The 25,414-nt window shown below is 44.2% G+C and overlaps 1 protein-coding gene and 1 pseudogene across 2 annotated transcripts in view; both read right to left on the reverse strand.

The window, feature by feature from the left end:
- Nucleotides 1-25,414, reverse strand: part of Mbtps1 (membrane bound transcription factor peptidase, site 1) — a 54,985-nt gene that overhangs the window by 28,828 nt on the left and 743 nt on the right. For both annotated transcript variants that reach the window (XM_005335459.5, XM_040279997.2), the window contains exons 2-9: nt 14,761-15,245; nt 13,642-13,899; nt 10,171-10,374; nt 7,206-7,316; nt 6,670-6,779; nt 5,231-5,347; nt 4,354-4,421; nt 801-903 (exon numbers count right to left, since the gene is read on the reverse strand). In XM_005335459.5, coding sequence (XP_005335516.1) covers nt 801-903; nt 4,354-4,421; nt 5,231-5,347; nt 6,670-6,779; nt 7,206-7,316; nt 10,171-10,374; nt 13,642-13,899; nt 14,761-14,929 — 1,140 coding nt within the window. In that variant the 5' untranslated portion in view covers nt 14,930-15,245. The remainder of the gene's footprint in view (nt 1-800; nt 904-4,353; nt 4,422-5,230; nt 5,348-6,669; nt 6,780-7,205; nt 7,317-10,170; nt 10,375-13,641; nt 13,900-14,760; nt 15,246-25,414) is intronic.
- Nucleotides 9,264-10,159, reverse strand: LOC101975628 (small ubiquitin-related modifier 2 pseudogene; annotated as a pseudogene).

Here is a 25,414-nt window from a genome sequence, read left to right on the forward strand (position 1 = left end):
GCATCAAGTGCCTGTGGCGAAGCACCAGAAGGAAGGGGCACCAGTGTGGTAGCACTGTCCAGGCATGAAGGCTCAAGTGGAGGGCTGTCCTACATGGAGCTGCTGGTGGGGACAAGCGTTCCCAGCAAGTGGTGAGTCCCCCCAGGGCCTTATCTGAGACCTCCAGCACAGCACATGTCAAGTGAGGACACCAAGAGATGGCCTGTCCCCAAAGAGCATTAGGGGGAGATGCTGCCCAGGCACTGCAAGGCTAAAGCCCGAGTGCCGCTCCAGGTGACGGAGGCTCGGTCAGCTGCAGAGTCAAACCCCTCACGGCTGAGCTATTAACCTGCTGGAACCACTTTGGTTTGTATACAAACATAACTATTTCATAATTATTTTATTAGCAAAGTTGCTATTAAGCTGCTACTAGCTTCGACTTCTTAAGGCCTAAAGAAAAATATCTTCTCACCTCGTCCTAAGGAGAACTGCTTTCCTTCCTACTAGTCAGAATAAGCAGGCACGAATCCAACTCACCTAAGAGTGAGCTACATGAAAGTAAGTTAAAAAGAAGAGGAACTGGGGAATACCACTCGGAAACCGCCCCTGGACTTTGCAGCAGCTCAGGACTTGTCAAACTGAGGTGGCAGGCGCCAGAGGGGCCAGGTCTCTTGTCTTCATGAAGCGCCCACCCCAACAGCCCTGGCTGCTGGATTTGCGGATCTGAGGATCTGCCTCACAAGCTGCTCTCTACCTGTGCACCCACAAAGCATTCAGACCAAAGGCTCCTTGGGCCACATTAGACTAATAAAAAAGCATACCCAGGTGGTCATTCCCCTGGAAGAAAAGCGGGCGATGTTATCTTCAAAGTCAATGCCACCCACTCCAATCACATCCATCTGATCAGCAGGGTTATTCAGAGTGCTAAATTGAGACACACATAAAAACGGGGGGAGAGAAATACTTTTAAATGAACAATTCAAATAAGGGCAAATGCTCCCAGAAAAATTTAAGATTCTATTAGGTTCTTCTGTGACAAGAATGTGTAGCTTCAACATACCACTGCTCCTCATAGCCACCCTGTGTCCTGGGAAATGTCATGTTTTCTGCCACCTGTGTGTTGTGGTCAAACATTTCTGCCCTCTCTGTCCTGTCACCTTTCCACCCGTAGGTGGGCCCAGCTCCAAACTCACTCCCTCACTTCTCCTGAACTTCCTAGGAGTTGACATGTCACAATTCACCACCGGTTAAGTGTTCTCTTGTTACTTGAATCATTCCATTCAGCGGCATCCTGCCTCCTTGACTAGATGAGATGTTATCTGGGAAGCCACCAGATCAGCACATATGCATCACCAGTTAGAAGCAAAAGCTTTCAATGGACCTTTTGCAAGTATCTGTACCCTCACAGAGAATGTGGGGACCACCATTTCTCTGCAACCTTGGCCTCCACAGGAGAAAGAACATTCAGGAAAGCCCACATCATTCTCTTCAGTACCTCAAGTGCACTATACCTGCAAAGAAGCTATCACAAAATGAACAATAATAAAAACATTTGAAGTCAAGATGCAGCTGATTTGAAAGCATATAACAGTTATAAAATTGTATTTCTAACCTTTTTATATCATAGCTTCACTACCAAACTCTGACAACTCAATAATTACAACTGATTTCAAGAAGCTTAAGAGACATTATTAGGGCCGAGGTTGTAACTCAGTGACGGAGTGCTTGCCAAGCACACGTGAGGCATTGGGTTCAATCCTTAGCACCACATAAAAATAAATACAGGTTTTTTAAAAAAGACATTAACAGCAAGATTCTAGAAGTGTATGCTTTTAAGCAATGACTTCAAATCACATCCAACAAACTCTGACTCTACCTTCTCAGCTCACTGGCCACCAATATGCTACCAGGTAGTTATTCAGAAGAACCAAAATGGTTTGCGAATTTCCATGAGTTCAAGAACAGAGGCTAGTACACAGGTCACCAACAGTCCTCCACTGAAGTTGATGAAAGAATGTCACCTTCCTTCCCATTCTTCCTCGACTTGTCAATCATTTTAATACTCGTTGTGCTTTTAATCCTTAAGAAATAGGGAAGGCATCAAGAAAAACAGGGTGACAAATAAAGAATTCACCGTTGATACTAAAAAGGAGCACCACAGCCTCAGAGGCTCAAAGAAGGGCTGTGGGTACAGGACTCAAGAGATTCCAGCAAGAGGGGCTCTCAAATGCACGCCTTATTTCAAAAGGTACTGATAGGTACATGCTTCTGTCTTGACCAGTGCTGGGAGCAGTCCTCTAATGTCCAGGCGGTCAACTGTAACACAACCAGCTGGCTACAGGGACCAATCACATGCCATTTGCTATCACTGCAAAAGACAGTACAGACATACAGACATGCCAGGTCTGTATGTGGCACTGTGTCCACACAAATGATTTGGAGACCCTCAAAGGTCTTCCTCTTGAGGTCTATCTTCTCTACTATACTCAAAATCACAACTTTCTGCTTAGAAGCTCTGGAGTGCAATTGCCCACGAAAGGCAGGGAAAATTTGCAAATTCCTGCTAGACTCTAGAGGATCTTGAATAGCAGAAGAAAAATGTCCACTTGATCTATTAGGTAACAATGAGCCACTGTGGATTCCAGAATAGAAAACTGGCAGACATACAATAGAAAGTGGTGGAATAGAGGAGGCTGCATTCCTGGCTGCTCCATGGCGTGAAACCAAGAGAGCAAACGGACAGCTTCTCTGCAAGGTGGGTGAACAAAAAAAGAAAACTGTTTGGACAGTAGAAGTAGACCATCAACAGCCACTTGGAACACTGTGGTCCAGCTTCGTCTCACAACCACCGTGCAAGCAGTACTGCACCCCCACAATAGGCAAAGTGCTGAGGCCAGAGAAGGGAAGGTCCTCAGCTCTCAAAGGCAGATTGCACCTGTCTGGCTCCACTCCTATCTGCTGTTGGGTGGGGGGAGATAGTGGCAGGAAGAGAGGACAGAAAATTGACAACCGGCTATCTCTGAACCATTTAGTGGAGACATCGGGAATAAGAGAAGTGGCAACCAGAGAACCATATGAAGGGGAAGAAAGAAAACTCAGCATCTGACATGCCTCAACAATGTTGGTCACCATTAGAGGTACAGTGAGACAGGGAGGGTATGTCACTGTATCTCTAACTGTGACTTATATTTATTAATGTCACTTGTAATTTCACTTATATTTATTAATCACAATATGCATTAGTGATGCCACAGAAAATCCAGACCTAGGACCTCTTACAAGGGGACAGGGTCACTTGCTGAACTAAGCTGAAACCCTATGACGGCCAACATTCATGTCTTTGACCCACACAAACTTCAGCTTCACCCAGAGCAGCCTCATATTATCCCTGGCACTGGCTCTCCAGGCCACCTGCTTTCCCTCAGCAGGAACTCCAAGGATGTGGCCAGCCAAATGCAGTGTGTCACAGCAGAAGCACGTGCACACGGGGGTGGGCGCACACATTCAGTCTACCCTCCACTGTGCCACGGCACATAGTACAGCCATTTTTCTGTTCCTCTCTGTGATTTTTCTCTTATCTCTGTGGCTACCTCAAATCCTTTGCCGTAATACCAAACTGCACCCATCCTGGGACCTCAATAGAGGAGGGTGACAAATGTTTGACTGCAGTAGCTTTACAGTACAAGAAACTATTTATATACTTTAATCTGCAGAATAAAAATCAGAGCCACAGGTAGGAAGAAAATTGAGAATCTGAATCAGACAAGAGCCTGCTGGGGATGTTTCAGTGAAAATCTAGCACCTCATGCTTTCTGAATGCCTAACAAGCACACAGGCACACTGTGACTGTCCTTTGCTCTTCTCCCAACCAAATGACCCTTTCCTCAACTCCCAAGCTGTCTGTCCCCACCTAGCCCTGGACTTCTCCCTCAAGCCATGTTTGCACTTAACTTTTCCTGGAAAGGCAGGCACCTGTCTACTTCCTTCTTGGTCCCTGGATTTTGTACATAGTGGGTGTCAATAAATGCTCAGCAACTATGAATTCTCTTTCTTACTTGGTATTTAGAAGGAAGAAAGAAAAGAAGAACAGAATAAAAACTTAGGGTAAAACTCACTATTTACAGCAAAGTTTAAAAAAATCAAACAAGACGACTGACAGCTGCAGTAACTGGTGAGAATGTGGGGGTTCATTATATATTCTGGGATTTTTTTCTTTTTTTCAGTAAAACATTCATAATACAAAGTTTTGAAGGGATAAAAATAAGTATACACAGATACACAAATCTACTGACAATTTTTAGTTATTTCAGGAAAAACACCCAGCCCACTGACTCAACCAACCTTGTCAACATCACCCTTGTGGAGACTACTTACCCATAAAGGGGCCCATCATTGCCGATGGCAGACACCATGATCACATTGTTAGCTGTCAATTCCCACACCTAAGAGGTGAGCAAGTATTCACTTAATGAAACAAATGAAACCCAGCACTTTATGCTATTTTTTAAAAACATTTATTTTTCGGGCTGGGGATGTGGCTCAAGCGGTAGCGCGCTCGCCTGCCATACATGCGGCCCAGGTTTGATCCTCAGCACCACATACAAACAAAGATGTTGTATCCGCCGATAAACAAAAAATAAATATTAAAAAAAAAAATTTACTTTTTAGTTGTAGGTGGACAATACCTTTTTATTTTTAAATTTTTTTTCTATGTGGTGCTGGGGATTGAACCCAGTGCCTCATGTATGCCAGGTGAACACTCTACCACTGAGCCACAACCTGAGCCCCGAAACACAGCACTTTAAACAACTAATATGCAACTGTCCCCCCCAAACCCTATAAATAGTCCTAAAAAAGAAGGAAGCCTTCTCCAATGCAGCACTGGCCATTCCAAAGGCCAGTACATCTGGGACCAGTGAGTCTAAGGGAGGACAGCGCCCAGAACATTAGGTCTGTGAACTGCCCAGAGCAGACATTGGCTTGCTGGCCATTTTCAGGAAAACTCAAGAGTGTACGTTTAGATCAGAAGAACCAACAAGTTCCCCTTACAAATACCTACTTCTGAAGTCTCTCCCTCAATGGGTTTATGGCACTCTAGTACATCAAAATACATGTCATTGGCCATCTGTTCTCACAAAGCTGTCCCACCCGGATGAAAAGCCACTAGCACACTAGACATGATATAGCTAGAGACACAAACATGCAGGAGCTATCATCCAAACTCATGTCCTTGTGCACTGACTCAACCAACCTTGTCAACAAAGGGGTGATCCATGAAGTCAGGGCCCCCGATGCTAAGGTTCAGCACATCGATCTTCTTTAATATGGCATAGTTGAAGGCGTCCAGAAACCAAGATGTGTAAGATACCTAGTTATAGTGAAACAGCCCCCTTAGCATTTCCGTAAAAGCCTCAAAGTTCTAGGACAGTTTCTTCCTAAAGGTAAATATAGCCTCTTTAAAGCATGAAGTATTTTTCTTAATATCTTTTAAGTAACTTAAAATCAGAAACATACCAAGTACAAATATACCCAGACATTCTAAGTTCTCAGGGATGGGCCCAGGGAGAAAGGCTGTGTTAGGCAGGTGGCCTCTCTGTAGGTGCCATGGACAGCTCCTTACCTATGGCACGTCTTGCTAGATAAGGCCCCAAGCTTCTAACTGCCTGCTTACAAAAGGATGTATTCTATGGTACTTCAACATTTCTGAATGGTTCAGTATACTGATCTACTATTCTTCAGTCCTAAGTAGACAAAAGGACAAATGGCAGCACTAACAGGTATTTCACAGTAGTATGTCTCTGATGTTCAGTTCCTCCTACTTTCTCACATAAAATAAATGACTTTCTGAATCAACATTTACTATTTTTTAAAAATACAAAATTTAGTTTACAGTGGGAAGAAAAATAGTACAATGATTAGGAAGTGCTTTTAACAAGTTTTGTAAAGGCTACATATTTACATATATATATATATGAAATCCTAAGAGGAGGTACAAGAAATGGAGACCACCACCATATGGGAGATGTGCAAAGTGAGCTAAGAACACTCTGGATGGGGTCCAGGGATCATGACTATGTTGCCTTTTAGTATTTTTGAGGGATGTTTTAACTCTACAAGAATTAAAATTTTAAGATAAACACCAGCAGCCTTTCTCTCTTCTATAAATAGTTTCCAAATGAAGAGTCAGGGAACAAAGCTTGCACATTCACATTACCAGACATAATGGGAGGTGCCTGCATACAGGGGTCAGAAACACAGTCCCCACCCTCCAGGGGTAGGAGCCCAGTCAGGGAGGCAAATATACAGGAAGGACTTACTCTATCAGGTGGCACAGAGGCCTCAGACAAACCTGAGGGCGAAGAGGAAATGGGAAACCAAGGAACTACTGGACAGGTGGCCTAGGGGACAAGGTCTTCGCATTCCAGGGAGGTGGTGAAGGGGGTGATGGGATGAAGGCAGAAGGATCAACAGTGAGACTGTCACACGTGCCTCAGCATCGCTGGCATGCACTGTTGTAAAGCAGATGTGTGTGTTCTGCAGTTCTGTCTGTCTGTGGTGCTGAGGGTGGACCCCTGGGCCTCACACACGCTAGGCAGCATTCTATCACTGAGCCACACCCCAGCTCTATTGCCGTACTTTACATTTCAATATTGACTCCTTAGACGTTGTCAAGAGTCCTTAAACACTTACCTGATTGTTGGTAAAGACCCTGAAAATATGAAGCTCTGCGTCTGGAGCAAAGCCTTGGCATTCCCTCATACTGGCAATCACACCTGCCACAAATGTGCCATGGCCTAACCCTGTGAGCACAAGGGAAAGGAAGCCCCGTGAGACACAGCTGGAAACGCATGCCCCAGCACAGCATTCCAAACCGTCCACTCCACACAGGCCTCCAAGAGGCCTCACAGCGAGCTTTCTGCACTCCACTGCCCTCCACCCAAACCTGCCTGCCCAGCACATCAGTGCCACTGGGGCTGTCCACACCGTCTCCTTGGTCAGGAGCTGCTCCTCCCAGGCACTCCTCCCTCCTCTCCCCAGCTTCTGTTGTCCCACACCCTCTGAGACCTTCAGAGCAGCTCCTGTCATCACAAAGGTACAATAACAACTTGAACAACTGTTATCAGACTGTGGAGTGGTTAGGACATGAAAAATCACACCTAATCAACAGAGGGCCAAGGCGAAGCCCCAAGCCCACAGGTGGCCACGCCCCCCAGGCCAGGCCCTACCGTCATCCAGGGTGCGCTCGTTGGTCCAGTTGGTTCTCTCCCTCACATTCTTGAAGTGGGGATGCTTCTCACTCAGCCCAGTGTCAAAAACAGCAACTCTGACATTAGCACCTTGTTCCAAAAAGAAAAATACACAACCGTATTTGTAGAAGTCATCTTTTTGGATTTGTGTCTACAAAATACATTCTTCTCCAAAAGCCACAGGAAAAGGAATGTCACAGGAGGCCAGAGCCCGAGTGCCACAGGTTGGGTCGATGCTCCAGGGCTACTGGCTAAGCCAAGACTAAGGAAAGAAGGGTGGAGAACTGCTAAGAAACAAGATTTGGGCATGGAATCCCCTGGACCCTCAACGATCACCAGCACTCAGGAACGGAACCACTGCTCCATCTGAGGATGTCTCAGGCTGCAGGATGGGACCGCTGATGGATTTTCTCCTGGTAATTTATTTCAGGTTCCATCCCCACACCACCTCTGAGCCCTGCAGAGCACCCTCCCCTGGAGAAGCGTGGCATGGCCATCAGAGAGGGAAAACCATATTCCATGCCTGAGAGGCAGCAATCACCCGACACTGCTCACTAATAACACACTGTGGAAACAGACTGCAAACACCACACAGAGTTAATCACAGCTGAGGGGGGCTGGCTCCTGGTACTTTTCTATAATGAATCCATTTCAGAGACCAGCCAAAAGCTATCTGCATTAATGTAACACAAGATGGGCTTGTTTCATCAAATCTTAGAAAACATCTAAAAAAAAAAAACACCTATATTACTTAATAATGTAATGAAGGTGATGTCTATCTGCTGAGCTCTTTACCTATCAATACTGCATTGCACAACCAATACACTGAGACAACCATTAAAATCACTAGCACTTTTTAAAAATATACACGTAAAACTGGAAACCACCTGGTTTTGGAGAAAAAAATGATTTCTGACGATCATAGAATTTGTTTTGTGAGGGAGTTCTCACTCTAAAAGGATAAAACTGGGGGGAGGGGAGACAATCATTTTAAGAAATGGTTAGTCTTGGAGCCTGGCTCAGTGGCACATGCCTGTAATCCCAGAGGCTTGGGAGGCTGAGGCAGGAGAATTTCGAGTTTAAAGCCAGCCTCAGCAAAAGTGAGGTGCTAAGCAACTCAGTGAGATGCTGTGTTTACAAAAAACACAACATAGGGCTGGGATGTGGCCAAATGGTCAAGTGCCCTGGGTTCAATCCCTGGTACCTAAGGGAAAAAAAAAAATAGGAGGCTGAGACTCAGTGACAGAGAGCTCCCCTGGCACACATAAGGCACTAGGTTCGATCCTCAGCACCACATAAAAATAAAATAAAGGTATTTTTCCCACCAACCAAAATATAAAGAAAGAAAAAAGAAAGAAATGGTTAGTCTCCCAAATGTTAAGCCTAAAGTCCATGCACACAGGAAGAGGTGGAAGCTGCAGAAGTCACAGGAGAGGCAGCCTCCCAAGTCTGGGAGACAAGTGAGAGGACACCCAAACCAACTGTGGTATCCCGGAGAAAGACATGGCTCACTTCTAGGTAAGGGCAAAAATTCCGCATTAGTTAAAACAGGAAAGTTCTGCTGTGATCGGTCAATAAGGAAAAGAACAACTTCACCAGTTGTGAGTTTTTTCCTCCCCATAAAATGTGATCCTTAACATTTTCTGTTCTGAAATAAGTGACTAGAAAGGGGGATGGTCAGTCACTTAGTCTTCCTAACTCAAGCAAGAAACCCATTTTCTTTTTCTTTTTTCATTTTAAACAAGAAGTTTATTTAAACAACAAGACGCTTGACTTGAAGGGAAAACTATCTAGGAATCTTTTTTAAGAGTAATTTACCCCTACTTAAAGACAGATTGCCCTACATATAACAGCTACGTACAAAAAAGTTATAAAATTGTCCTTGGTTTTACAATGATAAATGAGCTGAATGAGCATGCCACTAATGGAGAAAGGGGATATTTTCACAGAACCAGTATTTTTCCCCATCCCATCTCCATTTGATGTCAATCAAAACATATCATTAGCCATTTAGTTTAAAAAAAAAATGCAATATGCTTGTGCACATACACCAGTTACTTTATGTACAATAAAGGAATGGGGAAGGGGAAAATGAAAGAATAAAGAAAACTGTACTGTAGTAGTCAGGATGTGGTGGAACCAAATTGCAGTTTTCTAATTGAGAATGTATTCTTGGTCTGTAAGAACAGAGTTCTGGAGTAAAGTAGCAGGTTCCCTTTTTAGTAGACACCTCCTGTCTGCTGCTGGAACACATCGATTGTATCTTCATCTTCCATTTCCAACTGTGCAGGTGTGTCTGTTTCATTAATTGGCTGCCCATCAAATAGGAATCTGATCTGCCTCATCGACAAACCCTGTCGTTCACAATATGCTTTCATTAGTTTACTGCCTCTTAATCTTAAACTGCACCACAGAACCATCCTGCCCCGCCACCTTCAAGTTAATATGATCGTTGTTCTCAGTCTTGACTCCTTCCTTGGGCTTTTCGTCGGCCATGGCGAGCGCCGGAGTCTCCTCAGCTGCCACTTCACAAAAGAGGTACCAGGTCCACACCGAACAAGCACACAAGCAGTTCCAGGAGCGGCAGAAGAAGCAAGAAACCCATTTTCATGAACCTACTCATGTCCAGGGACTACCTCTCAATGTGAACTCTTTCTCTGCCAAGTCAGACCCCTTTCCTGGACTGCCAGCCAGCCTGGCTGTGAGCAGGGCCGTGCGTGTTCACGTTCATGCTGACAGGAAAGAAACTCTCCATAATCTGCCCCTCTAATCTCAGAAACAGCGATGAGCTCCTGCAATTTCTAACTTGGATGCCCACTGTAACAGGAGTTAAGCACAGGTCACCACACCCAGCTTGATAAACAGCAAGGACAAAAGTGCAAAGGGCAGAGCTGTGGCACCAGGGACTCCCGAGGGTGGCTCCTGGTGCCACCTTTACACGCACCTGTGTATCCCATCTGCCACAGCACGTCCGCCTGCAGCGTCTGGGCAACCTGGCGTGGAATGGCTCTCAGTAGCCGTCGACTTGAATGCCTCCCTGTGGCATGCCAGAAGCCAGAGCCCAGGGAGAGGCTGGCTCTTCCGAGGGGACGTGACGATTGCCACTTCTGGCTCCATCGGGTTTCATTACAGGGCACGATCGGATCAGCTGGATTCAAGGAAGAGAACAATTAGAACCCAGAGTACTAAAAGCACCATGTCAGGCAATGCTGCCATTCTGCATGCAGCAAGGACTTTGAAATCCTGTTTAAAGTGGGATTCTCTCCCTTTCATTAGGACTTCCTCAGTGGAATTATAATTATACAGCATGACTTAGTTGCCCTATTATTCATATTATTCCCAAATGGTTCTTGACATGGAATTTTCTAATCAAAGTAAAGCAAAAAACTGATCAAATAACTACTTAGGAAATAAAGCCAGGGCTGGGACTGTAGCTCAGTGGTAGAGCACCAGCCTCACAAGTATGAGGCACTGGGTTTGATCCTCAGCACCACAGAAAAATAAATAAAGATACTGTATCCACCTACAACTGAAAAAAAAAAAAAAAGAAAAGAAAAGAAATAAAGCCAATAAAACTAAAGAGAAACTCAATTACTTATCAGTAGCTTGTTCTCAATGAACCAGAAAATAGCCGAGAGGGTACTGAAGAAACTGGCCACTAATACAGTACTGCACTTCTGGGACAGGAAAAAGCCATGTTATCCCACTGAACATATCTGTGGCCAAACATCAATAGAATCTTTTAAAATTGTATATTGCTCCATACACACACATACTTATATATATATATTTTTGGGGGGATGGGGGGGGAAGTACTAGGGATTGAACCCAGGAGTGCTTAACCACTGAGCACATCCTCAGCCCTTTCTTATATTTTATTTTGAGATAGGGTCTCACTAAGTTGCTCAGAACCTCGCTAAGTTGCTGAGGTTAGCCTTGAACTCACAATCCTCCTGCCTCAGCCTCCAGAGCCTCTGGGATCACAGGTGTGGCCACCGCAAGGCTCCATATTCTTAATATTCTTACCTTTCAAAAAACAGAACTACCAGGAGGGAGAAGAAGAGCATTTCTAAGGTGATGGAACAATTCTGTAACTCAGTTTTGTTGGTGGATACCTACCTAACTGTATACTTTTGCCAAAACTTGCTAAAATGTACTCCAAAAAGAATGGATTTTAGGGCTGGGGCTGTAGCTCAGTGGTAGATCGCCTGCCTCACAAGTGTGAAGCACTGAATTTGATCCTCAGCAGCACATAAAAATAAAGATATTGTGTCCATCTACAACTAAAATAAATATTTTTTTAAAAAAAGAATGGATTTTATTATTGTAAATCCCTTTATTTAAAAAGTGGGGGGGGGGCGGGCAGGGGATGAAAACTGCAAAAGTTTTTCTTTTGCCTTTCAAAGTCCTTGTTATAATGAAGAACAAATTGGGCTGGGGATGTAGCTCAAGCGGTAGCGCGCTCGCCTGGCATGCATGCGGCCCGGGTTCAAATCCTCAGCACTACATACAAACAAAGATGTTGTGTCCGCCAAAAAATAAATATTGAAATCCTCTCTCTCTCTTTAAAAAAAGTGAGTGGAGAGCAGCTGAGCTCTCCAAAAGAAAAAAAATGAAAAACAAATTATTTCAAGCCAATTTTAAAAAGAATAAATCTACCCTACCACAGAGAGTTCGGTTTCTAAAGCCAATCATTCCCACTTTTCTTCCACCCTTACCAAGCCTCTTCCATGAAGGTACAGGCACCTGGAAAATATATACTCATGTCAATTCACAAAGAAACTGTTTTTCCAGTCCAGTTGAAACTGGCTGAACTGACTTCATGTGTTGGTTCTGGTCTTAAGTCAACATTAGGCAGGGACAAATCTAGAAAGACCCATTAGGAACGATATTTAGAAGAAGGGAGTGGGCTTCTGCTTCACCTTGAACATACCGATTATATGTGAAGTATTATTCTCAGTTTTGGCCTTCACCTTTTAAGAACATTTCAGAAAAACTGTATTCAAAGAAAAATAAAATGTGGCAAGGAGAGGTGAGACATGTAACATGCATAACTGTTGAAGGGACTAGGAATTATTAACTTAAAGAGAGGAAAGTGCCAAAGAGGACACCAGGGATATCTTCAAAGAGCAGAAAGACAGATACCTTTACAGTATCTTTAATACTGCCTCGTGGAGAAGAGGCGAGCTTTGCCGTAAAGCCCATGGGATACAGGATCCAGGGTGAGACAGCCTTCAGTCCAAAATAAAGCAAAACCTTCTTCCAGTAAGGGCCAAGAAATAATGACCACTGGATGCTCTTGCAGCACCCTGAACACCCTGTAAAGCTCTCTTCACAAGCATTATTTCATTCTATTTTCATGAGCATCTAGAGAGGCAGGCAGTACCTTCATTTTAATGATGAGCAAAGATCAGGGTTAAAGGTAAAAAGGAGCTCACTGTTCAAGGTCTTAGCCAACTCACAAGAACCACCATGTCAGAAAGCAATAGGTGGCAAATGCTGTGGAAAAGGTACAGCCAGGAAACCGAGCAGGACAGTCTAGGGATCTTGTGGAAAATTAGGCATCTCTGTGTCTCCTAAAACCTTCTAAGAGAATGAAATAAAATAAAAACCAACTCAAGCAAAATGGCCTGACAATGTATATATTCTGACTAACTATACCAGCCTTGTCTTGCTCTTCTCTTCCTGGATCATTTCAGGGTGCTATTGCTTTTTAAGGATAAAAATAATATAAAACATCTGGCCGAGGAGAAAAGGCCCTAAAGGAGCCAAATCCCAGAATTTTACAGCTGACTCCAGAACTGGCTCCTCACACCACACAAATTAGTTAACTTTTCCAAAGATGCCTGGAGACTTTCAGGTCTAGCACATGATGGATGAAGCAGAAAGAACATGTTTTTCCTTTTTCCTTCCAATGAAAGAAATGACAATAAACAACAGAACTAGCAATGTACTCACCTGGTTTTTGATAAACAGGAAAAGACCTTTCTTTGGTAATGTATATGCTTTGGAAAACATGACGCAATAAATATGTAATCTACAACGTGTGGATGAACTGACCTCACCACCCCAACCCAGGAAGGAGGAAAGCCTAAGCCTAGAGTCAAAAGGGAGGCCAGACCCCTTCCCCTCTCAGGCCTGCAGCTGCCGCCCACACCAAAGGAGCACAGGAGGCTAGGAGACAAAACCTGCCCCAGAAAGAACACAAGCTGCAGGTGAAGAGGAGAAGCTAGGACCAGGTCTTCCCTTCAGCAAGCAGAGGCTCCAGGCGAACCTGTGAGGCCCTGTAGTGAGCCCCTCTCCCCACCACATCAACAGTGCCCTGATTTAAAACAAGGCCTGCCCCAGGGACGTTCATGACAGGTGAACTAGATGCAGAGACTCGCAGTCCTCGAACTGAGGCCACAGTACTCACATTCAGTGTATTTCAGGGAGCGAAAGACTCTGCGCTGCGGCGTGACCCGTTTGATGTGTGGATGGTCTTCGAGCGTCAGCAACCCCGCTTTCTGCTTCTCTTTTATCTGAATCACCTCAAAGTCACTAGGGTAGTCACTGGATGGATTGTGTCGAGGTATAATTCTCCAGTTGTCTACTTCACTGCTCTTGAGAGCACTTGAAATAAACGAATTTCTAGCTTTGGCTGTAAAGTATCCATTGAAAGCCACAATATATTCTGAAATCAATGACCAAAAATAAAAATAAGAACTTATATATATAAAACACATATCGTATCTAATCTGAAATTTAACTAGCAAAAGTAAAATGATGTATCTTAAAAGTCCACAATAAAAAAGAATAAAAAAACAAGAAGACTGGTTTAAATGCCTTGAATGGCAGTGTGCAGAGTTTGGAGTTAAAATAGTGTACATGAATCCCCTGACCACAATAACACACCATTCAGAACCAGATACCTATGGATTCTTTTTAAAAAATTAAGCATCTATAGAAGTTTGAAAATACAGTAAAGAACAGGACAGGGTAGTCATGCCTGTAATCTCAGCTACTAGGAGGCTTAGGCAGGAGGACAGCAAGTTTGAGGTCAACCTCAGCAACTCAGCGAGATCCTGTCTCAAAACTAAAAATTAAAGAGGCCTGGGGATGTAGCTTAGTGGTAGAGCACCCATGGGTTCAATCTCTAGTACTGCAGGGGGGAAAAAAAGAAAAGAAAATTGGGTAAAGCAACGTAGCTTTTCAAACAGGAAAAAGGAATCCAGAGATTTACTGAAACAAAACAAAATTCCAGAGTGGATTATATGAGACTATTTGCTCAGCTATTCATATCTGGTCACCTGAACTAAAAACAAACATTCAACACTTCCAAAAACCCCCACCAGGAACCAAGCTGTGGGTAAGCATTCAGATGCCCGTTTCCTTGCTCACACAAGCTGAGTATGCTGGGAAACAAAACTAAGTAAGGCACTGCCCAAGTGCTGTGCACTCCTCCCACTTGAAATTTACTGCACAAAAGCAGACAAGCTGTGCTCCTCCGGGAAAAGCTAATACTAACAAGAGGACACTAAGACAAGGTCCTTACCATATTCCACAACTGTCGAGGAGAACTCCACCTTCACAGTCAGGTGGGAACAGCCAGGGCAGGGGGCCTTTTCCAAAGACTTCTTTTCCAGTCTGTCACCCAGATGTCTCTTCCCACAGAGCAAAATCACCAGCAGAAGCAGCCAGATGTTTATGAGCTTCATGGTCATAAGTGAATATGGTCATCAAATCTTATAAATTCAAGTCGCACTTCTTTCTTCCTTGATTAGAAGTGAATTCTTGTTTCTGCTAAAAACTGCAGCATTACTGATGAGCCATCTTACAGTCTTGTCCAGCGTAAATAAAAGTTAAGTCCATGGCCTTCCATGGTATTGCCCGTAGAGGCTCTCATTTCTTTCTCCGCTTCTTCTCCATCTTGAAGGTGAGGCTTCTCTCATTCAGAGCCGAGACTACTGAGTCCTACACTCCATTTGCATCATAGAACCAAGTCCAAGGGTATTAACCAAGTAATCACAGTAAGCAGAACTGAGAGAGAAAAGAACAGCACACACAGATATTAGGAGCACACTGACACAGCCAGGTGCAATGTAGTTACACTTAAAATTCAGATATTAAGGGTGAAAAAGAGGCAACACTTACAAAGTAAATGTGAGGTTGTATTACCATGCTACCATGGTAATACATTTCACTTTTATTTCTTTATCCCTCACTGTTTTTGTATGTGCATGGGGAGGATTCTAAGGCAGTTTTAAAAATTTTAAAAAAGGTATAAAATAAATGAAAAAAGTAGGAGAAATTAAGGATAACAAAATAACACAAGGAATATGAAGCACACTGTCCGTGAACATCCTGGCAGCCAGAGAGAAGAAAGAACCCTGATCCTCTCTTCTGACCCTTCACCTTGCTCCTGTTTCAGATTGTGCATTTTCCTACCATTCCCAATTCTCCATCCCCACGGCACCTCCCCAAACAGCACTTCCCCAAGTTTCACCAATTTTTCAGGTAAAAACTTAGTATAATCATCCTTATTATCTGCTGTATAATAAATACCTAAGAGCAAACTGATTTCTATACAAGTCACTCATAACACCTTTTAAAAGAAATAACACATTGAAACTATGCAGATTTCAAAAAACTTCCTACCAATTCTACGAATAGAGCATAGAAAGGTTTGATCCACATTAATTTATTTTCCCAGAAGTCTCAAAAGAAATTTAACATGGTAAATCTGTTGTAAAAACAGATTACCTCTTTACTGGAAATGACATGAAAGGGCAGTTAGTGAGGTAAACTATTGCTAAAGAAAACTGTTATTTGAGAATTAAATTACTTGCGGACACATAACCTCTGAAATTTCTGAACTGCAGGAAACACACGTTCTTCACAATGCCAAGCAGCAAGAGCAGAGACAGGCTGCAGCAGCACCACCAGCAAAGTCAGCTGCAGGATCACACCCAAGACACGGGCCAGGCAGCCAGGGGCAGGGGAGACAAAGGAGACAAGACGGCCTTGTGCTGCTGCAGGAACAGCAGGACAGGGAGGCCCCCTCTGGGGAGGAGTGCCAGCTGCTGACTCCTTCCCCACGGTGACTGGTGCTGCTGTTTCAATGCTTTGGAGCAACAGGGAGTTTGGGGTTTCTGCAGTTGCCCACGTCCACTTCCACACACTGGGAAACTACCAAGGGGGTTAAGGGGCTAAAGAAATTTTTGATTTAACAAGTAGGACCTTCAAGACCCTGAGAAGCAAGCCCATCTCTAGAACTGGGCCTAGAGACAAAGGCTGGCAGGACAGGCTCCTCCAAGATACTGGAAACCTACAACAGTCAGGTCCACCTCAGCAGGTGCGGAGGGAAGGCCAACCACAAGGGCAGAGAGAAGACAGACCAAGGCCAGACAGAGGACTAGAAAAGGAGCAGAAGGCACCTGCAGCCATCCCAGCATGCCTTACAGCAGTTCACCTGACCTTCAGTCTGCACTTGACACTTCCCCACGTGGGTGTCAAAGAACACTGTCATGCAGCATGTGAAGAGGAATTAAAAACTACTGGTCAAAGAAGATAAAGTTAGTCACTGGTGATAGGAGTTCTCATGCTAGGGCTGGGGCGCAGCGGTAGAGCTCTCACTTAGCAAGTGTGAGACGCTGCATTCGATCCTCAGCACCACATTAAAATAAATAAAGTAACAGTACAGTGTCCAACTACAACTAAAAACTATATATTATAAAAAAAAAAAAGGAGGGTTGAGTTTGGCTCAGTGGTAGAGTGCTCACCTAGCACGTGTGAGGCCCTGGGTTTGATCCTCAGCACCACAGAAAAATAAATAATAAGTTAAATAAAAAGTATTGTGTCCAACTACAACCAAAACAAAAAAATATTTTTTTTTAAAAAAGGATTCTCATGCTACAGTACATGAATATGTATTTAAAAGATTTAAACAGGTCATACACTCAATGTTTTAAAAACTAAAGAAAAAAATCTTAAATCTCTCTGCCTCAAGCTAAAGAATCTAAAACTTATTTGGGCTCCACAGAAAGCAAATATCAATGAGCAATACTAGTAAGAATCTGGCCTAATTGAGCAAATCAACTTTAATTAAACCTGTTCCAAATAATTCATTCCCAGGTAAAGACGGTGAGCCCCTCTCCCATGTGGTCAGGAAAGATGGCCGATGATCTCACGTGACTCAGGCAGGAGCCTGATTTTTAAAGAGGAAAGGAGAGAGATGGTTTGGAGGTTTTTAAATTGGAAAAGTCCATAAGGTCACCAGTTCTCCCCCAGATTAAAAAAATAAACTCTTCAGGTTTTTGGAAATCGGGACACCAAGGCAGCAATAGAATAAGACAGTCTAAACAATTAGTCATCAAATCATTTGATTTTATACAGCCCATACCAAGCCAAGACACTGCAGAGCAAGGGAAGGCAGGGACACAGCCTCCAGGTGAGAGGCAGCAAGGGAGGCCAGCCAGAAACACACAGCTGAACAGAGGCAGGAGAAAAGAGGCCAAAGGAGAGGTGACCCCTGAGTCCAGGGAAGCTCAGAGGGTCCCTGATGGGGTGGAGAAGGGGCCTCTACTGGTGAGGGCACTGCAGCCAGCTCCTGCAGAAGCTGATGGACAGGCTGGGGGCCCGGAACCACAGAGGGAGGAGTGGAGCACTGAGCATAGAACACAGGAGGCGCCCAGGACCAGCAGGACATCCAGTGTGAAGGGGAGGCAGGGAGATGTCCGGAGAGGAAAAGGAGCTGTAGCAGGTATCTGGCATAAGCAGAACAGCCAGCAAACAACTGGACGCAGCCACCTCCATCCACCAAGAGGGAAGTCCACAGAGATCAAACAGCATGGGTGAGACTGCAGGGCAGCTAGCAGAGCTGCTCTATCCCAGCTACCAAGAAATGAACAAATCAGGGCAGATATCTGAGCTCAGGGAGCTAACCTTCCCATGTGGGGAGGAAGACAAGAAGCGAGGGCGACCCGCAGCACCAAGCTAGTGATAAACACAGCATCTGGAAAGGAGGAAAAATAGAGGGAACAGGACAAGTCAAGAGGGTTGAGTTTCAGCCGACACAGCAGCCTCTGAGAAGAGACCCGAAGGAAGCAGGAAACTGTGAAAGACTCTTCCAGGTAGGTACAGAAGCCTGGGCCAAGAGGGCTTGGGGTATGTGAGGAGCAGCCCAGAAGCCAGCAGGTCAGAGCCCTACAGAGGAGGGCTTCTCAAAAGGGAAGGTGGGACAGGAGAGAAGTGGGGAGACAGGCCAGGGAGGCTCGTGAGTCAGAGAGGTGTCCAGCTTTGACTCTGAAGGGAGGGAAGCACAGGTGTTTCTGAGCAGAGGAGACACAGCCCCTGCTCTGATGGAAGAGAAGGCAGGGGCACCCGAGGGCACTGGACAGACATACTCCAGGAGGGGAATGTGGCATGGACCCAGTGAGCAATAGGAAGCCTGTGCTGACAGGGACCAGGAGTGAGAGGCTGAGGCCTCCTGTCCACCTGGACCAACAGAGCACACCCCTAAGAGGAAGGGAGAAGGCTGCAGGAGCTGGCTTGGGGAGCGCCTGCAGTGGCTGATGGTGAATGTGCTCAATTTGGGAATAGTATCCAGGGTGAGCACAAGCCTGAGGTCAGAATTCTAGCAATTCAGGGCATTTTCTCTGGGTGAGTGAAAAGACAGACAAGGGAGATCGAAAGGAAACCCAAATCAGACTCTTCCATAACAAAGGAGAATACCCGTTTAGTGATTAAAAGGTCACTGACCCCTTCCAGAAAAGGAGCACACTAGGTGCAGGTCTGACCTAGATGCACTCCAGGTGCCTGTCCTGTCCTGAACACCTACCAGAGCTTGAAAGGAGGGAGGGAGGAGAGGAGGAGACACCTTCGAGTACAAAATTCCCATGGGATGACAGGCTGACAATCACAGCAAATGACCAGGTGCCTCACTGCTCGCCTGGATCTAGCTGTCCTGCTCAAGTTCCCAGGAGGTGCACTGAAACCAAGGGCCTGCGGCTCAAAATCATGACAACGCATGCTGAGGTTTCTGGTTTTCTGACTCTAGAATGAGAAAGCCTCAAAATAAAAACTCTGTGGAGGAAAACCACCAAGGTGCTAGAATCTAGTGAATGAGGCGGGGCATTGGGGTCACCGAGGCCAGCCACCTGGGTTCTATGCTTAGCAGAGCTTCACAAGCACTCTCCAGGTCTGATACATCTGCTCCCCTGGGACATCGGCTGACCCTCCCTGGCTCCCACCACAGAATGCAAACCTAAGGAGCACTCCCCAAGACAGAGAGAGTATACACAAACAAGGGCAGACACTTGTGGGAAGAAAAACACTAACTTTCCCCTTGTTTCTCCTCCCTGAGAAAATGTGCTGGGCACAAGGCAGGCATTTGTGGGTGCTAGACTCATCAGGGAGGTGGGCAGGCAAAGGGTGAGGAGAAGGCAGCTGGGGAGGGGACACTGCACAGGCAGAGAGGGGGCAGCAGCAAAGGGAAGACTGATTTGATTAAATAAACATTTCACAGATAATGGAAGGCAACTTTCTTAATGCCAGAAAAAGAAGTCAGAAATAAGAAGAAAAAAATTGAACGAACCATTCAGTATTGGACTGAAACTGAAGTGCTACTGTAAACTCCAGGTTTTCACTGTATGGACTGGCAGATGCAGAAATAAACAAGCACACACGTGTGCACATGTGCGTATACACATACATTCTACTGAAAGGACGTGTGCCACCCAAGTGCTCTCCGGGAAGAGAAGCCAGGCTCCCAGGGAAAGATGTAGCTCCCAGCAGGGCAGGGTGAGGTCAGGTGAGTCTGGAACACCTTGTACCAGAGACTGAGGAAGCACTCAAATAATGATGTGGATGTGTCACAGAGACATGGAAGCCAGAGTGGAAGGACTTTCACCAGCCACCCCAGGGACATCTGAGCATCACAGTAAACATCAGGAGTAAGATCCTAACCTCTGAGAAAACAGGAAAACTGGAGTCTACAATGACATAAATACATAACATAAATTTAAAGTTTGAAGAAGATATTTACATCGTCTTAAAAATGCCTCTCACAAAGTATGTATTAAGGGGCTGGGGATGTGGCTCAAGCGGTAGCACGCTCGCCTGGCATGCGTGCAGCCGGGGTTCAATCCTCAGCACCACATACAAAGATGTTGTGTCCGCCAAAAAAACTAAAAAATAAATATTTTTTTTAAAAAAAGTATGTATTAAGCAGGAAAGAGTAACTTCACTAGAGAAGCCTAGCCAGTGGTCCAAGCTCCCTGCCACGGGCAGCAGTCCTGGCTCCACGCAGGCAGATGAACTAAAAAGAGCCCGTCCCACCTGAGGTTCCTGCCAGAGAGGAACAGCTGGAATCAAACCATGAGGACATATCAGATGAACCCCAAACAAGAGACATTCTACAAAGTTACTTTACGTCATCAACTTTACACAGAATGGCACCCAAACATCCCAGTAAATGGGACAGAGCTACCAAGAAATTAAAAGCTTAGCTATTACCTGTAGGATATTGGTCCCAGGGCCCCCCAATATCCATAGAGGCTCAAGTTCTTTAGGTAAAATAGCACAAGGTTTCAGTATTGCCTCTGTCCAGCTTCCTGGATACCTGAAATCATTTCTAGATTATTCCCAACACCTAATACAATGTAAAGGCTATATAAATAGTTATGTTCTATTGCTTAGAGAACAAAGACAATCCAATTTCTTTGTCTCAAATATTTTCCATCAGTTGTCGGTTCAATGTATGGATGTGAAACTTGATATATGGAAGGCCCACTCATTCTAGGGAACTGACATACCTCCTGAAAAGATTAACAATAAATTTCTGTTAAAATTAACCTCAATGTCTGCATGATTTGTGTTACAAAAATCAACATTCTGACAGGAAAAAAGTTGAAAGCAATCAGTACATAATACAAAACATGTTTAAGAATACAACATACCCAATAAAATTACTATTCTCATATGTTGCTGAATATAAAAAATTCTTAAAAACTTTTAGAATGGTAATTTGCCAATATGCATTAAAACTCCTAAAATATTCATAAAACACCAGGTTCAATGGCATACAGTTGCAGTCCCAGTTATTCGAGGGGCTGAGACAGAAGGATGGCAAGTTTGAGGCAAGCCTCAGAAACTTGGCATGACCCTGTCTCAAAATAAAAAAATAAAAAGGTTTGGTGATGTAGTTCAGGAGTGGATCACCACTGAGTTCAACCCCTAGAAGGTGGGGGGGGGGGTAAAAACTTTTGGTATAATAAATACAGTAATAAAAAAGAGTGACATTTACTGAGCATTGACAGGTTCTGTGTAAGTAATGTGCACTTATTAACTCATTTAATCCTCACTACAACCTGTTATCACTCCCTTTCAGGTAGGGAAACTGAGGCCATCAGACCTACACCCGTGGTCGGGGCACCCTGGCCTGTGAATGGGAAAGCTGTCTGTGAGCTTGGCAGGCTGGCTCCAAATGCCACACCCTTCAGAGAGGGAACCTAATTTTCTAAAATTTCCCCTCAGAATTCATTCCAACATGCACGAATCTGAAAGGACACTGATTTACAAGCAAGATAGGTACTGCAAGATTATAACTGGGGAAAATTAGAGCCCATCTAAATGTGCAATAAGAGGGAACTGGAAAATAACTATGATTCACTCACACTAGGGAATGCCATGCAGCAATCTCAAACCACGTCCCTGTGCTAGGCTGAATAACAGTCCCTAACTAAGATGTCCAGGTCCCGTCCTCAGACCTGTGGGTGTTAACGGTGAGTATGCCTCCATGCGATCTGGAGCTGCGACATGCCTCTGCAATCCAGGTGGGTCAGGTGGAGTCACAAGCATCCTGCCAGGACATGATGCTGGAGGCGATGTGAAAAAGAGGGCAGGACAAGGGATGCAGGTGGCCTCTACAACCTAGGGGAGGGAAGGACACACACTCTCTCCAGAGCTCCAGGAGGCCACCCTGCCCATACCTTCACTTCAGCCCAGTGGACACTTCTGACCTCCCAAGCTGTAAGAAAGGAGATGCACGTCGTGTTACGCCATTGTCTGTGGTAGTGTGTTACAGCAAAAGTGGGAATATGAAAAAAATGCTGATGAAATATTCAACAAGACAGTCCATCCAAAATTTTTGGTTTTAAAAAAGTGTCTATGTGCAACAGAGGAAAAAAAACCTGAAAGGTATATGCCAAAATGTAACAGTGGTTCAACCTTCTTTTTTTTTTTTTTTTTTTAGTATTTATTTTTTAGGTATAGATGGACACAACACAATGCCTTTATTTTTATTTGGTGCTGAGGATCGAACCCAGGTCCCGCCCTTGCTAGGTGAGCACTCTACCACTGAGCCACAATCCCAGCCCCGGCTCAACCTTCTAAAAGGTTGATTACATAGCTATTTTGTTTTATTTATCTTTCTTCTAAAAGGTTGATTGCATAGTTATTTTGTTTTATTTATATTTTTTACGAAGTATATTACTTTTAATAGATGAAACATTAAATACTTTAATAGACCTTTTCAAATAAATTTTAAAGAAAAAAATCACATTCTCTGATAAAATGGCAGCACAAAATTTCAAATCTAATGCTAGATTGTTCTCAAAAATATATCTACAGCTACCTTCCAGCTTAAGGAAAAGCTACTCTTGGAAAAGAGCAAGCATCTAGCTGGTGCACTGGAGAAAGGCTCTTCATTTCTTACCACCTACCCTCCAGGCCTCTCAGGCTTCACTGGATCCGCTGTGTCAACAAGATTTAACTTTTATGAATTCTTACGTAGAAGATCTGCCTATCTTCACTAAAAGGCATTCTCTATTAAGACAGAGCTTCCACCAGTGGCTTCTCCATGTGGCTGCACTCTAATAACACATATAACTGAAGGGTGACTCTGATGTCAAATACTAAGAGGAAAAGAGAGTTCCAGTCCTATGTGCCAGGTATAGGAAGTAATGCAACATGTGTAAAGGGAGGTAAACAGAGGAACTCTATCACTGGGAAAGCCACTGGTCTAACCAACAGCGAAAATTCCATGAAGCTCTGAGATTCTTCTACTTACTATTTGCATAATTAGTGGATATCACAAAGATATACTTCTGTGTATAAAGAATACATCTGAAATGATTTCTTTGAAAATAATTTTAAAACAATTCAGGTGAGAGGAAATGGTTTGCTATCACGATAATCATCTAATTATGAAGCTAGGCTTGCTTCTTAACAAACTAGTTTACTGAAATAACTCCACATAAGACTGAACTGTGTTTAGACCATGACAGGGTACTATCCAGTGTAATTAAAAGTTGGCTGGAAAACTACCACTTTCACTAACTAATTGCATACTTGGTTGTATTACCATTGTTTAGCAGGCTAACAATTAAGCAATGCCAGGACACATCATTTTAAAATAAAGGTACATTCTTAAACCTTATTGAACCATTTCTTCAGGCACATTCTATCAGACTTCCATTTATCAACAGAGAAGCGTGGTCCGCAGCATCATTAGCCGACTCCTGACTCCTGCGCAAGCCTGCTCGCAGCTCCCTGCAGTGTGCTCTCAACCTCTGGTCATCTAAGATTAGCCAGCCACACAGGAGTCACTCCCAAACTTCCTCCTTCCTCATTTTACTTAAAATTCTCTTCCTTGAGCAAATACACATGGTTAAGATTAATAGTTAATAGATTTCTGCAACTTGTCAAAATGGATTAGGCCACAGGAAAGAAATTGATTTGTCTTTATTATCTCCTTAATCTCCCTCAGGCAATGCTGAAAAAGACCCTGCCTCTTCAACCCTTCATCCCCTACCCAAACACCAATGGAAGGCCAGAACATCAATAGCTGGGGAGGTGAGGAGTTTCTAATAAACTATAACCACATCTGTGGAGAGGCAAACTGCCTACCTCCCAGAGAACCCACTACAAACACTACTGGGAGATGTGCATTCTGCCTTTGCCTTCATCTTTTTAGTTTTGTTATTCTAGTTATGTCACTAACTATGGCTGCCACCAAAAAAGACAGCAGTCCAAGAACTATCCACCACCAGTAGATGGAAAATAAAATCAAAGACACGAATTTGAAGAGAATGACAAACACTTCTTGGGGGAAATCACTCTGTTCATGCCCAGGGGCAGCGGCGGCCCAGCCAGCACTGCACTAGAACTCACCTTCCACACAGAAGCCACCAACTCTTCACCACAAAGGGTGACTGAAATGCAGGAGAGGCCTAATGGCAAATACCAGCTTGCACCCCCCAATAAACAGGTCGGCTGTCATGTGCATCAAACATTGAAGCATAAGATAAAATTTTATTTACAAAAAGCGTTGTGCATAGGATTAAATAAACAAAATGTGGGCTGTCCATAGAATGGACTACCATTCAGCCAAGAAAAGGAGTGAAGCACCAGTTCATGCTACCACGAAGACAAAGGGCAAACACATCAGCTCAGAAGCCAGACACAAAGCCACATATCATGACTCCTTCTAAATACTCAGAGAAGGCAAATCTAGGAAAGTTAAGTAGATGAGTGGTGGTTTGGGACTGGGAACAGAAATGGGTATTGACTACAAAGAGGTTTCAGGGGTCTTCTTGGGGTGACAAAAATGTTCTAAAAGGGGACTGGTGTGATGACTGCACAACTCTGCATGTTTACTAAACCACTGTATACATTATACACTTCAAACAGGTGAATTTGTGGCATGGTATTTTTATCAAAACGAAGCTCTTACATTTAAAAAATAAATATTAATAAAAATTTCTTCAAATTTAAAAAATTGGGGGGGGAGAACTATTGCATGTAAACTGAGACCCAGAAGTCAGAGATGCTTACTAGCATGCACAAAAGGGCAAATCTCCAGAATTCAGCCTCGAGGTCTTACTCCACTCTAACATCTGGAAGTGTCATTCAGAATCTAAAGTAATATAAATAATTGATCTAATTTGCATAGACAAAAAGGCGAAGATTCTCAAGGGCTCTGCCTAAAACAAGGGGTAAACATCTTAATAAGAATGATGCCAAGCCTGGAGATATAGCTCAGCTGGTGGAGTGCTTGCCTTGCATTGCATCTCCCCGTCCCCCCCCCAAAAAAAAAAAAATGATGCCAGCGATCCACAGCAGTCTCCGGCGGCACAACATGCCTAGCAAGTCAAGGCTGCAGGGCCCTAAGGTGTGAAAGGCACTCGGTCTGAGGGCGAACCACTCTC

The sequence above is a fragment of the Ictidomys tridecemlineatus genome, chromosome 15 (genome assembly GCF_052094955.1).
Source record: "Ictidomys tridecemlineatus isolate mIctTri1 chromosome 15, mIctTri1.hap1, whole genome shotgun sequence".
NCBI classification, from domain to species: domain Eukaryota; kingdom Metazoa; phylum Chordata; class Mammalia; order Rodentia; family Sciuridae; genus Ictidomys; species Ictidomys tridecemlineatus.